We start from the raw sequence: 17,672 nt of genomic DNA on the forward strand, positions 1-17,672 counted from the left end.
TAGCCATATCTGTGTGAAAGTTGAAATAAACCCACCTTCCAAGGCATCTTTCATGCCTCCACATGCCCCATTCTCACCGTCAAGTATCCTACCATCCCTTGTTAAGTCCTCTGTGATACTGTGTGTTGGTGAGCTCAATGCTGACTTGCCTTTACCTGAAAGTGTCTGTGGTGTGTTGTCTTCTGTGTGTGTTTCTGCCCATGTTGGTACACGGCTAATACCTTGCTCTGCAAGCTCATTGATGTAGAATTGGATAACTTCTTTACCCTAAACAAAAATGTAATTTATAAAACTTTTTTTTTTACTACATCACAAATCAAACATTTTTTATTTTTCCAGTGTTGACAAGACAAGACAGACAAGTCATCGTACCTACATGTATTCCATGACAGTTTACAGACAGCATCAAACCAGTAGGCATAGCACTGTCAAAGATTGGCATTGGAGTAATTCAACTAATTAGGATAAAAACTCTTCCTAGTTATGGTTTGGTATATTCTTCAGCAAACACATAATGGTAAAATGTTACAGCTACTGGGGGTTAAATATTCCACCTCCTCAATATGCAAATTACATGAACATGAACATTAATTCAAATGGGTCAGCAATGGGAACTATATGATTAATCTAGTCCACTTGAGTACCAAAATATTTAGATCATATTGCTTACAATGCTGTAAGAATATTCTTTGTTTTACAACATATCCAGTTTTATTTTATTCACCTTTTTGATGTTTTCCGAGTATTTTTTCATGCACACTTTTTCTACCATGTTTTCAAATCCTAGGAATGATTTGACATCCAGACTTGCATCTTGTTCGAAACATGTCCATTCAGGATTTTCAGGGTGAACCTGACAATAAAAAATACACAAAACAAAAATCAATTAAACTGAGACAAAAACCACAATTTCTTCAATATTTCATAATAAATTTAGTCTGAAAATAGTTACATTGACATTTTCTTAAACATTGCTTTGTCTATTTCTGTAAGAATGATAAACTTAGAAGGACATTTCAACGATGTCTAGCGCCCTCTATGGCCACATTTAGGTACTGACATGGGTGAGTGCTTATTTAACTCATCTCTTTGTCATGTCGGACACTTCATTATGATGACAGTCCAAAACGATTTCATTAGCTTAATTGCACTGATGTTGGATATACAAATTCATCTTAATCAACTTGAAAACAGGTGAATAAATTGTCATTTAGCTGTCATCAGACTAATGACAGTTAAGCATAAATAATACTAAATAGGTATCTACATTTTCAATCTATTCATAAAATTCTTTAAACACCATCCTGAATAAAAACTCTGCGGTATGACTGAAAACATTAATTATAAATCATTATTTTCATAAAATAAATGGAGCCAATCATGGAATAGGGGGAAAAAAATTGTATCGTTCATTTTCACAAACATTTTTTTTTTCAAAATGTACATCCATTTGGTATTCACAGCAACAGTCAAGTGACGAGTGTTACAAGTGTCAGATGTCTATATCTGGTATAAAATTTAACCATCTCCTCATCCAATTGTACATCAGTATTAATTTTACCAACATATAACAGTTAGTTGTTATTGTGGTACGCAGTCTACATTGAAAATGATATTGTAAACTTAGATATTTTCACCACTAGAAAATTTTGCGATTTTACATTTTTCAGCTACAATGTAGTTCTCAAAGACATATTTTTTACTAATAAACAGACTGGTACATTGTGTTCACGTACACGAAGGCATTTTAGTCCCTACTTACTTTTACGTTTTTGAAATAAGTGAAAATAAGTCTTTTTTTTGCGGAAATTTGCAGGTTTAATACACTGCAGTAATCTCCCTGTAAAGTACATGACATACCGGTACATTAACCTCTCATTTCACCACAGTTCTATTGCAACAACATTGCGTGTACGGTGTAGATTCAAAACACAAAATGCAAGCAATTCAACTCCAGCACATTTTACCCAGGCTCATAATGCATGTCACAAAGACCTTGTAAGTAAAAATTGACATAATGACTTCAAAGTAATCCTCTGAGTGCAAGGAATTCCTTTTACTGTATGTTGTTTTAAGCTTAATAGTTCTCAAATACATGACAGGTAGTAGAATAAAATTGGCATGAAGTGGGTGTATTGTGATCCTCTGTGGACAAGTAATGACTAATGGTTTACCATCATGACAAAAGTAATAAACTGTGCATTGACACCTAGAATAACCTCAACATAATTCATTTGTCAATAATCACCATTTCGTGATATTTATGACTTCGTTTCTTATCATAGAATTTTATATGAAAATTTGAAATGAATAAACTCCTTTATTTCGTATTAATTTCTGATAACTCATCACATCAAAATTCCTACAGTCTGCTGTTGTAACTCACCCATGACAAATAATGGCCACTCTTTTTTCAAATTCACTTCATAATAATTTCTGATAGCTCATCTCATCACAGCAAAATTCTCCTAACATATCCACCACAGTCGGCAATCATAACTCATCCATGACAAACGGTGGCCACTCGTATTTCAAATTCATTTCATATCAATTTCTGATAACTCACAACAAAATTCTCCTAACATAGCCACCACAGTCTGCAGTCATAACTCGCCAATGACAAGCAGTGGCCACTCTTATTTCAAATTCATTTCATATTAATTTCTGAAAGCTCATCACAACAAAATTCCCCTCACCTATATTTCCTAGTTTGTAAGTAGAACTGTTCTATTTGTGGTAACTTTAATAATACAGAAAGTGATTTATCACATTTATGAAACATAATCACCTAATTATAATTTCAGTACAGTATGTGTTAGCATCTGGAAGGTTGACTCTGCACCAGCACTATGTTAACATCATACTAGTTCAGTGCTAACACCAGGCAGGCAGGCACTAACACCTCACCAGTACATGCACTTATTTTAACAACTGCAGGAGCACATTATGTTAACACCCAGGTAACCAATGTAACATTAAACAGACACAGGGCTAGCAAATGATACAGCTGAGCTGTAATTAAAGTTATATATTATAAATGTCCTAGTGCAACATACACATGTACATTTAACATGCAGCAACACCATAAATCAACCTAGAGACTTGTTATGGTTACTATCAAAGACTAACTGTAGCCTGTGATTTAAGTTGCTGGGATGTGTTGATCAAAATTTTGTCGTTTGACACCTTGCAGCTTTATCAAATAAGAAGAAAATTTGTAAGATATAGATACAGACAACTTGAACTTGTGTTTTGTTGTTACTGTTGATTTAAATTTAGTTTTTTTTTTACATTTTATATATTACATGACGCAGCAATTTTTACAGATGAGTTATTTGTTTTCACAAACAAATTGATTTACAATATATGCATAGGACAGAAATAACTTGCTTCAATATTTTATAAATATAGAAAGATAATATGACTATCCTGGTAGGTACACCCATTTTTAAACACGAATAATATAAATATACGTGTACATCATTATTTGCATACTCAGCATATCATCTTTGGCACTATCATTAATATTGCCATCTAAAAACAGTCAACTGACAGATATCATTACTTATTGTCAAAACTGATGGCATCTGTATTACTGGACTCTTGGGCCTTACATGAGTTTTATTAATTTCATAAAGACTGAAGTTTTACAGAAGTTTTCTGAAGTCATTCGTCACCAGTGACAAGGCATAGTTTGCATAAATATCAATATACATGTAACCTTGAAAAAGTACCCTCAAAAGTGTACTATACTGGAAAGGTTATCACTGGACTTAAAGACTATAAATAGTTCTCTTTCAGCCTGCAACAAAGAATTAGGATTAAGCCTGTATGTGTGGTCATTATACCTTGGGGCTATGACTCTTAGCTCTTAGATGTGACTCAGGTGGAAGCTGGTTTATCAGTGTTAATTCATAAGGGTCCTGAACTCATTCTGAATTACAATGTAGTATAACATTGCACAAGACAAACAAATCTTGCCGAAAACTTTCTGAATTTAGGTTATGCTACATTTTTTTGTAACTCATCCTGAATTTAGTATAACGTTGCACACGGCAACTAAATCTTTTTGAAAACTTCTTTTTCTTCCAAACTTTGAGTTGAATAAGTCACATGTAATTTCCTACCACATCTTACCATACTTGCAAACACAGCAGTTTACATGTACTACCTACATGTACATTGTACTGTACTGGTCTGGACTTTCAACTTGAAGGTTACATGTTGCAATTTCAATATCACACTATTAGCATTTCATACTATTTCAATAGTCCAGAGGGGTCCAGTTGTTGGTTAGCTTATGTAACCACTCACTACCCAGCATATTATATAAGCAGAAACAACCCCTGGATCTTTCAGGCTAATGTTTTACATTACCATGATTACAGCATACATGGACTGCACAGCTTTATGGATTCATATTGACTGCATACACGAAAGAAGTAATGTAAATCTGTAACCTTATGGTCTTTTGTAATAACATTTGTTTTATATTGCAATATATCACCCTATCTAAACCTGTTGAATCATGTCAAGGAACTGGTAGAGCTGTAACCAGGAATTTATTTATTTATAAACCATCAATCATCCAATGCAGGTGTTGTCCAATAACAAGGAGGAAGGTTCAGTATTGGTACATGGTGCATGGAGGAAACAGGAGTACCTGGAGAAAACCTGCGTTGTTCGGTAGAGTCAAACTGAGCGACACTTTTCTTACTTATATGTACTGTACGGTAAATTTAATCAAACCCAGAGTGGGTTCGAACCCTGACCGCAGTAGTAAGAGGCAAGTGGCCACTGACAAGAATGGTTACATTACATAAAATTATCATTATGCTATAATTATTGGGATAAGAATCCATTGAAACTAGAAAGTTTCTATCTTTTTTACATACATTTTTAGCATGTACAGTATTTCAGTACACCATTAGTCAGAATTTAATCTTTCTCTGAGAAGCTGACTTTCATGACCTGCTTGGATGCTAATCAAGATAAATTCACTGTAAATTGTTTCACCCATCTATTTATAACTTATTTATAAATAAAATACCGCCAATGGCGTTGTAGCACAACTGAAAATGTTTATCCATATGCTAGTCTATGCTAAAAATAGGTGTTTATTTGCTGAATAACTATCCAGTTGCCTATCCAACCATGTTGTTATCTTTACGATAAATGCTATCATTTGGCTGTTGCTATGGGCGTGGTCATGTTGTTAGATATATTTGCATACATTTGTGTATGTTTTTGTTCACTTGTGTATGAATTCCTGATATTGTCTTTGCAATATACGTGATCATTTGGCTGTTGCTATGGGCGTGGTCTTGTTGCTAGGAAAATTTACATACATTTTTTGAATGTTTATTCAATTGTCTATTAAACCCTGTTGTTATCTTTGTGAAATACACCACCGTTTGGCTGTTGCTATGGGCGTGGTCATGGTTACTAGGGTATTTGCATACATTTTTTGAATGTTAATTCATGTCTTTCTATTCCTGTTGTTATCTTTGCAATATACGTGATTATTTGGCTGTTGTTATGGGCGTGGTCTTGTTGCTATGCAAATTTACATACATTTTTTGGATGTTTATTCAATTATCTATTAAACCCTGTTGTTATCTTTGTGAAATACACCACCGTTTGGCTGTTGCTATGGGCGTGGTCATGGTTGCTAGGGTATTTGCATACATTTTTTGAATGTTTACTCACTTGCTCACCAGATGATGTTGTTATTTGACCAAAATATACTGCCATTTGGTTGTTGCTAAGGGCGTGGTCATGGTCGCTAGGGCCAATTTTGTCAAAATGTTTTTAAAAAAATCTGCAGAATAACAGTTTCAGAAACATCTCGCCAAGTTTCAGACTAATTGACCAAGTACTTTTTGAGATATAAGTTTTTGACCAAAAATGAACATTTTTACACCTAATTTGCATATCACTCATGGAATCATGGTAAGCTTAACATTTCTTCGTCCATACATCCCTAGATACATTCCCATTAAATTTCAGCCCAATCTGCTCAGTAGTTTTAGAATTATAGATTTTTAACCAAAAAGACACATTTTTAGCCCTAATTTGCATATCACTGATGGAATCATCCCGTCATGAACAAATCTTACTTTACACCACCTTAAGAATGTTCCCACCAAATTTCGCACCAATCTGCCCAGTAGTTTCTGAGTTTAAGTTTTTTGACCAAAAATCACATTTTTTGACCCAAATCACACACCTGTGATGCGATCATTTTGATTTGAACAATTTCCCAACTAGACACCCAAAGTAATGGACCCACCAAATATCGTGGCAATCGGTTCAGCGGTTTTTGACTTTAAGTTGTTTACACACACACACACACACACACATCCACACACACACACACACAGACAGACAGACGCCGGGCGATCCCTATAGCACTACTGAACAAGTTCAGTTGTGCTAATAAAAATGACTTTTTCTCAGTAGTATACAGTAAAGTACTAAATCATGTCTGGCACCAGGAGAAGGTACAGATTTCCCATGAGATCAACTTGGCTAGGGTAGATGATTACTGGGTAGAGGTCAATTTAAAGACTTGCTCTCTAACGAACATTTGGAGTTTACACTAAATTACAGTCTACATGTACGTGGGTAAGAAAAGTCTGATAGAGTAACGTGATTGAATGAACAAGTCGTTGAGAATGTATGACATAGTCCCCACTATGATTGGGTTTTAAGGAACTGGCAGTTTATGTTGTCATTTTCTAGATATCACTACTCTGATCACGCAACAACACTTATGAACCTAAATCAAACAGACTTAGATATGTTGTGTCTGCTTGTTGGACATGGAACATGCCTACTCATGTTGTATCTCCTCGTTGGACATGGGACATCCCTACTCTTCAAAATGAATAAAGGATGGGTCGGGTATGGGGGGGGGGGGGGACCTGTTCAAGCATGTCTGAGTTATGGCGTTGGACATGGAAAATTCGCAAACAAAATGGCTGCCAGGCAGCCATATTGGATCGTATCACAACGAAAATGGATATGCACATGTATGTCATAGAACACTATCCTAATACCAACTTTGAATGAGATCTGTTCAAGCATGTCTGAGTTATGGCTTTGGACATGGAAAATTCGCAAACAAAATGGCTGCTAGGCGGCCATATTGGATCGTATCATGACAACAATGAATATGCACATGTATGTCATATGTCATATGTGTATGACACACAGAACCCAATCCATAAGTCCCCATTCCGGACTTCGTCCGGTGGGGACTAAACTACAGACATGTTACATGTACTAGACTGAAAGGTTCACCACTGTTTGCTCTCCTGTAACCATTCACTAAACACTGGTGATTGCAGGAGTGGATACTGGTACAACATTGAATTTGAATCTTTCATGTTTGATGATACATATATATATAAACTGCAGACATCTTACTCGACTGAAAAATCTGTTGTTGTTTGGGCTCCTGTAACCATGGTGATTGTATGAGTGCATACACCCATAACTTTTTCAGTTTAATTAACAATGATTGTATAAATTGTACATTGTACATTTGTAGTCTTCCTTCCTTCAATTTTGGTCAAGGTTTAGAACTGAATGGGGGGTAGAGGGGGAACATATCTGGTGACTATAGCTAAATGTCCTAGATAGACGCTATCTGGATTCAATCTTCTGCAATTGCTCTCTCTCTCTAATCAAGTCCACGGATAGCTTCCAGACACTGAGACTAGAGAAAATCGAGCCAATGTATTTGCTTCTAGATAAGTAAACAGTTGCCAAGCAGGCTGTATTTCTATTCCTGTTATTTCTATGTACAATGTACATGTACATGTATGCATGTGGGCACTGACACACACATACATGCATACAGGTACAAACCGAGCACACACTGGAAAAAGCAGCATACGTCATAAAACAGGTCAAGAGTTGACCCTACAGCAGTACCATGTATTTCTATGCCTATAGTTATCTTTGCACACACGCACACATCATCCACTGGGATAAGTAACAGGCGTCATAAAGCTAATCATTATATATAGAGTTCAACTGAAAGTTGACATCATCTACAATCAATTCATTAAAGATGTCATTGCAACAACCACCACCACCACTATTGATTGATTAGTATGCTTGCCACTCAATAACTGGTAATTAAATTGCTTCCTTTACAAATGTGAAAGGTGATCTCATTCCAACTACAGAAATGTATCAATGGAAGGCCTATAAAGGAAACAATCATCGAACTTCTTGTTCTTGATTTACAAGTGTACACATACATGTATTAAGGACACAACCTGTTGCAATCTACATTGTACATGTACCAGGGGTGATAATGTCCCAGTATTTCTAAAAAATCACTCTCCATTTGCTACATGTAGTTCTGACTTCAATATCAGACTGATTTGAACAGTGTAGTTTACATGTAGTTCTCCCATGGACAGTAGTGAGAATTTCTCATTTTTTGAACTTCAACAAGACCCATACTTTTACTTGATGTACACACAGCAAAAATAATATTCTATTCACGGTCAAAATAAATTTAACAAAAGTATCAATAATACTAACAATTTGTTTATTTCTCCCTACATGTAAATAACACAACAGACAATATAAAAAGATATTTTACAAGCCTCCTATAAAATTTCCAACTCTACAAACACCAAAATAGTCCTTTCTCTTCATATCTACATATGTGGCATTGATACTGCTAGGTTTTCAATCATGAATCATTAGTCAGTTTTCTAATAAATTTCTCCCATAGGAAATACAGCGCAGGAAATGAAGACTTAGTCATACTTTTCATTTTCACACCTCATATGACGTGATGTGCTGTGATATCCACACAACGATTCAAATCAACCTTTCAATAATTTTGTAATTTCATGCATAGTACTAGAGATGTAATTAATACATGTACTGATATGATGGTAGTTCTATTTCTGTTCCTAACAGGTAACGTACACATGTAGCTATGTTATTTTGGGATAAAAAAACTATGTTAATGTAATAACAATGTGTTATTTAAGATTAAAACAGCTGTCATGCTTTTGTACCATTTTCAAATAATAAAACAATAAATGGAAAAAATACTTTCTTCTCCACTATTAAATTGATTCATTACGTGTATACATGTACAGTTTCACAGTGATAAAATTCAGGTGATTTTTAGACAAAGGTTAATTTTTCACAGGACTATTTTTAATATTTTACCCGCCTCGGCACATCTTTTTAAACAATTTTACCCAAGGTAGGCATAACCAGTGTGACTGACATGAGCAAATGAGCACATCAGCCAATCAGGAGTCAGTAAATAAATTCCATACACCAAACTTTCAGCGAAAGCCATACCGGTCAGCGGTAAGAAAATAAAGAAAATACCATTATACCGATATGGGAAATAGACGGAAGCAAGACACCAAGTTTATTAATCTTTCACTACATTGTATCAAATATATAACCATGTGTTGACTTGTATGAACGAGGTCAACGTACAACACACTAGTAGCCCAGCAATGTAACTACTAGCCGAGTCACTATAAACATGAAAAAAGTACAGAAACATCAATTTGCTGTGGTGACAGCAGAAGAAATTAACAAGAAATTGGCGGGAGAGAATTCCTGAAAACATGAAAAATAATACATGGGTGTAATACTATTAACAATGACGGTCTACAATCTTCCAAAACAAGGTCAGACTACAGAGATATGAATTACAAAGTAGCATTTTTTTCTTTCTTATCGGGTTGGCGGGAATTAAATTACCAGTGTCGGTCAACACAGAGGTTACATTTGTATGAGATTTACATTGAATGGAGAATATGATTTATGAGACAGCCAATGCTTTGTCGATAGATGGGTGGACTCTTGAAAGAGAAAGATTTCTGCGGTGTCTGCAGCAACTAGTCTATGTAAAAAGGTATATGAGAAACGCTACACGGATTGTCTCTTGGGTGCAAAATAGATACCGCCCTCAGACATCATATGGGCCTCAATACCACTACTTTGCCGATGGTATCTATTACATGTACATAATTCCATTAACATTGTCATCCCTGAAATTTGGACTGCTGGTAGGCATTTGTTGAACAGAACTATGTTAAATGTAGATGTACACAAAATAATTATACTTATTAGATAAAATGACTCAGTTGACAGGATCTGTAAATATAATATACATATGAATGCATTATTGCCTCAACAGTATATTTCTGTCCGTTTATTCTGAGGTCAGTGGTCAGGATATTATTTCTGACATAAATGAAGAACAGTGAATAACCTTGTGATCTAAGGTCCTATGACTTCATGATGTCTATTCAGATTACACAATATTTTAATGATACAAATTGACACTTAAAGTTAAAGGCCAGAGTTTCCATCCCAGATTCTCAAATTAGTGTTATCTTATCAGTGAAGCCATTAGCATTACAAAGGATTATTCTTTTGTTTTGGACAAACACTTCCCATAGCCGTGGCAAAAACAATTTTTCATACCTAAAAATTTTGGTCCTATTAAATCTAAACTGGGCCTTAATGGTAAAGTCACAAAGCTTATCTTATAAATGACTGACCTCCATGTATGGTTATCATATCAAAATGGTTATCCATCTTGCACAATATTCATGTTTGAAAAACTCTATTTTAGTGGTATTTGATATAAAAACACAATCATATAATATTTGTATGCATTCAATCAACCCTAATATTGGCAGCTGTATTCTATGTATAAGCAGTAACATAGCTTTAGTGGTAAACAAGTCCTTGGATTTTATCATACCCCGGTAATATTAATCTGGTACATGTAAGTGAGCCTTTGGTTTACTGAGATAGACCCAAACTTAAGACTATTGACGCAACATGTTGATTGATACAACAGTGATAAGCTATTGAATAGCCTGTTGGTAGCAATCTCAGTAGGGAGGCGTTGCAGAGTTTTATTGACAGAATTCCATGAACTTGCAGTGCTGTTTTGGGACTTCCAATGTTTACACTATCTTGATCATAGGTGATTAGCGTGCACAACAGAGGAACCGCTATCACCCACTTGTGTAATCTACCACATTGAAGAACGATAGATTAAATTTGTCTTAGTAGTAAACCGAAGGCTGGGTTACCAGCTTCATAAGAGACTAAAGTATGCAATTATGAATTATGACAATACATGGACAAATGTTATGTCTGAAAATTCGAAAAAAGACATCTACGTACATGTACAAATATAGAATTATACATTTACTATTATACCGGGAACACATCAGCACAGTCACTGTCTATAAATGCATGCTATTTCGATACGATAAACATATGATGTCAGGCAACTCAAGTGAAGGTCACATTGCCAGTGATATGTAGACATCATTCCACCACAGATCTATAATTACTTTGATAGCCGATATCCTGTGATCTGGCCTAATATAATAATAAATGTCCTTGATAAAAACAGCTTGTATAAATTGAGAATAAGTAAACAAACTGATAAGCCCCTTATATATCGGATGTGGCATTACTACATATTTGTTGATGGAACAAAGAATCTCTGTTTGTTGTTCAAATTACTGGTACATTTATTACACATTTAAGGAGACTAGACTCTCTCACAGTCCTCGGAGCTTTACTTTACTAAAATTAACGCTAAATGAATTATTTTGTATGTACCGATACCATCTACATAACATACTCCATGACCGTACTCGAATAACCTTGTACTTTGCATCCTCATCAACCACACACATGTAGAGATAACTATTTATTGACATGTGACTGCGACGCTTCGTGTTTTCACGAAGACCTGAGGGCAATGATATTCGAGTACGGTTATATATAGCTGGTATCGGCACATACAAAATAATTCGTTTAGCTTTAATTTTAGTAAAGCGAAGCTCCGAGGGCTGTGAGAGAGTCTAATATGGAGACACACCTGACGTCCTAGCACAGACAACAACCTTAAGGTAATTTATAGTGGTCTGAGATCATATATGCGTGGTTATCTAACTTTACATGTATTTACACATTGTACTATTTTAATTAGAGTGACACAGGGTGAGATTATAACATTTTATTCTGACAGTGAAAATACTCACATAAACCTTAATTAAACCATTCGAGTGTAATATTAACATCAAGGTATGCCTTCTGGTTTTGTCAGAACATTTGATTGTCTAGTGGGGATTTCCTGTACATTTTTTTATACATATGGTAAATTACGTCATTGGATTATTCATATGTTATATCTTAATACCAGGTTTGAGTTCAGTGCTTTGATCACTATTACAAAGTAGAATGCTGCATATACATGTACCTTTTAAATATGCAGCAAAAATTTACTCCCAAAAATGTATAAACTTGAAGCTTGTGTCCCTTTAAAGACTCCTACCACTCTCAACATTGGTGGTTTTACTACTTTGCATGTAAGGCCTGTATTATCTACATCCCAATTGCATGTGTGATTTGTAAAACTTCTAAAAGGTAGACTGAGCAGCTGAGGGAGTAACCCTCTACAATGTAAACAGTAGATATTATCACAAAGTCACGTAATGGACATGCACCCTGAATATTGCACTCATGCAGCAAACACTGCCTTTCATTACATGACATGAAGTAAATAAGACCATAGAGATAGAGATGTAGACGACAAGATAGCTATATGTTGATATTGGAATACACATAGAACAGCAGATATTGAACACTGGCTGTGAGATACAGATTGGTTTCATTCCCTAGATTGTGCAAAGATTTCCTATCATACTTTTGATAAGTCCATACATGTACATTGTGCATTGTATATCTATCATATATCCAGTACGCCAGTCTTGAGGCAGCACTGTCTGTGCAAATTCACAATCCGCTTTGCTAGAATCTCTGGTATCAGCTAAAAAATCTAATGAAACACCTGAGACGTTATATCAGTACATGTAACAGACACCATGCCGAGGAATCTGACACATGCATCAACATACATGAAGCTACTTGATGTTTTATACATTACATGTGATTTTTTTTTTAGCCAGAGATTTACAAAATGTACACATGTATCATTTAACATCCAAGAGCAATCCTCAGATCTTTCTGTTTTACTCAAACTTAACAAGAAAACATTATATTTGTAAATTGTAGCCTGAATTATACCCTACATCAGTGGAAAGACCTGAATACTCTTGAGATAGACATGATTCCAACTGTACATTTGTGGTTCACTAATTTAGGTAGGTTGATGTGAACACAGATGTGAAATAATATTTGTTTATATTTGCTGGTATCTTCTAAACTGATTATAGATATTTTAAACCAGTTATTTTATGCAAAAAAAGGGGTCAACCCATCACTAATTGCAACAGAATTTATTTTTTCACCATGCATCTCAGAAATATCTAGAATATCAAACGACTACCGAAATCCAAGTAGTGGAACACTGCCTAATTTACATAAATCCAATATGGCCGACACAATATTTGAAGTTTACTACTTTTGGCCATATTTACCCTTCTATTCAGTTTATTTTGGTGTTTAGGTAACTACTATACCAGTTATGTAGACACAACTTTATGTCGATCAAAATACATTAGAAACAATCAATAAACACATATCTATTAATCCAATCAAGTACACCAAATCAATTAATTAACCACATCAAATCAAATCAATTTAACTTTGTCAAATTAATACAAATAGTAAATGACAACACTGTGCTTGTGAACAAATAAACAGGAATTATCATGTTACCTAAATGTAACATATCACAGAGATCATCAAATAACACCAACAGAGTAGTAAACATAGATATCGAAATCTAGGGACCTTAGACACACACATGTAGGTAAGGTACATTTGTATGCAGTAGTTCTTTATGTATTCAGCTAATCATTTGGCGTACTAAATACATTGTATTCCAGGGTACTGTATCTCCATTAGATAACTACATTATTTATATTACTTGGTTCTATTAAAGTGGCTATATGGATTAGGATTGGGTATTTATTTCGGATTTTTAATTTATAAAAAATTAATAATATCAATATCAAAACATCTCCTACTCATATACTGTAGCAGGATTTCCCCTTCCTGGTCTCCAGCTGGTAACTACATTGCATATAAAGCCGACATTGCAGCTTTCTTATGAGAAAATGCTAGGTTGAACACTTAGTATACACAGTGTACATATGATGAACTGAGTAATAATGGACTTCAAAACAGTAAATGTAAATGTAATATTCAACCACAAGGACTCCTCTTTTACAAATTGCCATTTCACTAGAACTGTTGGTTTCAGCAAGTCATGAACAACATCACCTGTGATATTATCAGCAGTTTGGTCACCCATGATTACACATTTACATAGACCTGTACACTTACTGTACATTCCTACTTTTGCACTCTTTCACTTACATGTACGACATACATATACAATGTAGCTGTTCATTAAAAAATATTACCAAAACAGCTTTATTCAACCCTAGATTGACACTGATTTGGTGCATAATTTTAAAAATCTTGCCATTGACAGTTAGTACAGGCATTTGTAAAAATCTTCATGTAACTAACACTTCATACATTCATACAGCTGTTTTCACTTATTGCACAATTTCCTGTCATTTCTCTTACTATATGATAAAACCAGTAATTCATGTTTTCCCGATCTACAGGAATGCTCTCAAAAGGAAAATGGATGCCAGACTATGCAATGTGAAATATGCAAAGAAATGTACAATGTATTACATTTGCATATATACAAAGTACATTTTGAACATGTACACCATGGAATCAAATGACGATGATGCATAGATTTTGATTTCCGTAATTTTCTGTACATAAAGAGTTTACTAACTGTACTCCATTAGGTATTGTCACAAAAGTTAGACCTTGCTGTACTTTGATTGACAGTTGACCTTTACTTACAAAAATGTAGTTCATAGACACGGCAGACGACTGAATATCTAGGGGATTAGCTAGACTATGTTGCCAATAGCTGTGCCATCAGTATGGTTACCATGTAATTACTTTCAAGGGAATATTATGCATTAAGGTTACTGGCTTCTATTTCATGTTTTATTCATTTCTTTTAAGTATGCAAGTATTTTTAATTTCTATGTATGGCATACATACACATACTTTAAGTTGAAGTATGGGTTTCTTTTTCTAAATTCTATGCTCGCATTTAGTAACTATAATTTTGTGTATGGCATCGGTTACAGCCTGGAGCCTCATCCATTACCAAACACTTGAGATCTTTCTTTGACAATAGAACATGGAGTCCACATTAACCTTGATGAGTTCTTTTTTTCATCATTTTATTTAACATATACTATAGACAGTGTAGCACTTCAAGTAACATCGTTTTCATATCAGAGCTGTCTACAGGCATCATGTTAGACGAGGTATTATCTGTTCACCGTTCACTAATGAGCGGGCTACAAGACTTGAAAGACATCTGAGCAGACAGTTGCCCTTTGAGAAACTGGTTTGAAATTGACAGGAAACTGTGACATTTTGAGCAAAAATAGATTAAATCACGATCCTCGTAACAATATTGTTGACAGTATCTGTTATCTTGGAATTCATGGCAAATACAAAATGACATGTACTATTGGTTTCAGTTACTTCTGATCAAGTAACTTTGAATTTGAATGACAATTACTATATCATTCCCCAATATTTTTCTTTGTTCAGCCAAGGAAAATAAGACAGACCTAAGGGGGCTTTGTCACTACAAATTCCTAGACTTATAGTGACAACCCTTAGGTCATGAGTATTTTCCGGCTGAATGAAGAAAAATATTGGGGAATAACATAATTATACTCGAGCCAGTAATATCAACGAAAACTTCGGGAAAGTAATGGCATTTTGAATGTTTTGACTCATATTTTGAACAAAGCCGTACCAGTGATGTAGACATGTGACATAGACATGTCATGACGTAGAACGACCAGAGTATATATTCCATATTTTTGTTCAACTTGGCTCACGTATGGTATAACGATACTTCACTACAATAGATATTTATCTATTGCGATATTATATATTGTAGCCTTGTAAAGTATACACATAAAATGAAAATATTATACATGAAAAAATATTTGTTAATGTTAAGAGTTATACTTCTCTACCCAGCATTTGTATGCTATGTATTTTAAATATTAATGACAACTATTTTCAGATATGATTTCACAAATGATTAAATTTCAAAAAACATCACGCGCTTGTTTTCATGATTGTTAGCAAATCCGTTCTGTGTCTTCCTTTCTGACATGCCAGAGTGATGAATTATGGGCACCCAATATGTTACATTTTCACGCGATTGTCATCTGCTGTTACACAAAATATATAATATTTTTTTTTACCAGTGCATTATTTCCAAATTGTATAGATTTAAATTCAGGCATTTTGATGGAAAGTTTTCCTATCTAGTAAAAGTGAAGTTACCTTTATAGTGGAATCTATTTTTTGAACTGACTACAGTACATAAACTTTCGTCTGAATCATTCAGATGGTCATCAGCATATTACAGCATTCCTATCTACTTAGCTTTCTCTATTTTCAAGAAACTTTCAGAAGATTTTGTACCTCGCTGTTATCATACAGTAACCATGACTCCTATGAGATCTGCTTGCAAAGCCAACTGAATTCTAAACATAGCAGTTTTGGCAGTAAAAATATACAGTTCTATTAAACTAATATCCAGCTTCAGTCTGTATGTAATTAGTATACCATAAGGTGAAAGGTCAAATTAGCATACCCAGGTCAAAGGTTGAGAATGAACACCTACGCAACATGATTAAATGCAAGCTGCTGTTGTCATCATCAAAGCAGGTACACATTTTATGACAAGAAATTTCAATTTTGAGATTAACATAACTAATATGATAAAAAAACCACTTAGAATATTGAACAATTTGTATAAATTGTACATGGAAATTTCATCCATTTCAAAATCCAGGGCTTTGTAAACCATAATAAATATCTTTTATTGGGACTGTTGATAATAATTCTCCATGTATCTTGTAACTCTGAAAGCTTTTATATCCATATTGATATCAGTGGAACATGAGAATGTACTTACCGAGTAAAAGCAATGCTCATTAATTATAACTCGGCTTGAAAAACTTTCATTGTGAGCTTCAATTTTAAGAGTTCTTTCCTTGAGGTTTAAGGAGTTCTTCTGAATGAAATATATGAATTCAACACCAACAATCTGGAAAATAGAACAGGAGAAGATTTATAACATGTGCGTTGTTGTAACTTTGGGGAAGTTTTTTCTATCGATTGTCTCGTTTGTTTTCCTGCTTTTCTATACATTGTTGTCACCAATGTGCTTCACTTGTAAATTTGGGTTGTCAGTTTTCCTGAGTGGTTAGCTCATGTGCTTTTTTTCACTGCTGTCTGGGTTCAAACCAGCAAAGAATTAAGGAATTATCAAATAAATTTTAGCTTCATATTTTGCTATGGCATTAAAATCTCGCTGCTCACATACCAAGATAGAAGATAAAGCTCACATTAGATTAACATACATGTACTTAGATAGCTTCAATAAAATCAATCACTTTTCGACGAGAATAATTTCAGTCTCTGTGTTCATATATTAAAGTGATATTAAAGAAGCCCTGTGAAAGCTTATGCGCAATGGAAAGGTGGTCTCTTCCCCTTTTGAGTTCTTCTGTATCTGTAGGACTTTAAGGAATTTGTAA

At 34.5% G+C, this 17,672-nt stretch overlaps 1 protein-coding gene across 1 annotated transcript in view; it reads right to left on the reverse strand.

The window, feature by feature from the left end:
* Positions 1-17,672, reverse strand: part of LOC144435118 (SEC14-like protein 1) — a 47,349-nt gene that overhangs the window by 10,975 nt on the left and 18,702 nt on the right. Inside the window, exons 3-5 of the mRNA XM_078123679.1 lie at positions 17,048-17,179; positions 725-853; positions 36-267 (exon numbers count right to left, since the gene is read on the reverse strand). Of these exons, the coding sequence (XP_077979805.1) occupies positions 36-267; positions 725-853; positions 17,048-17,179 (493 nt within the window). The remainder of the gene's footprint in view (positions 1-35; positions 268-724; positions 854-17,047; positions 17,180-17,672) is intronic.

This window comes from Glandiceps talaboti, chromosome 5 (genome assembly GCF_964340395.1).
Source record: "Glandiceps talaboti chromosome 5, keGlaTala1.1, whole genome shotgun sequence".
NCBI classification, from domain to species: Eukaryota; Metazoa; Hemichordata; class Enteropneusta; family Spengelidae; genus Glandiceps; species Glandiceps talaboti.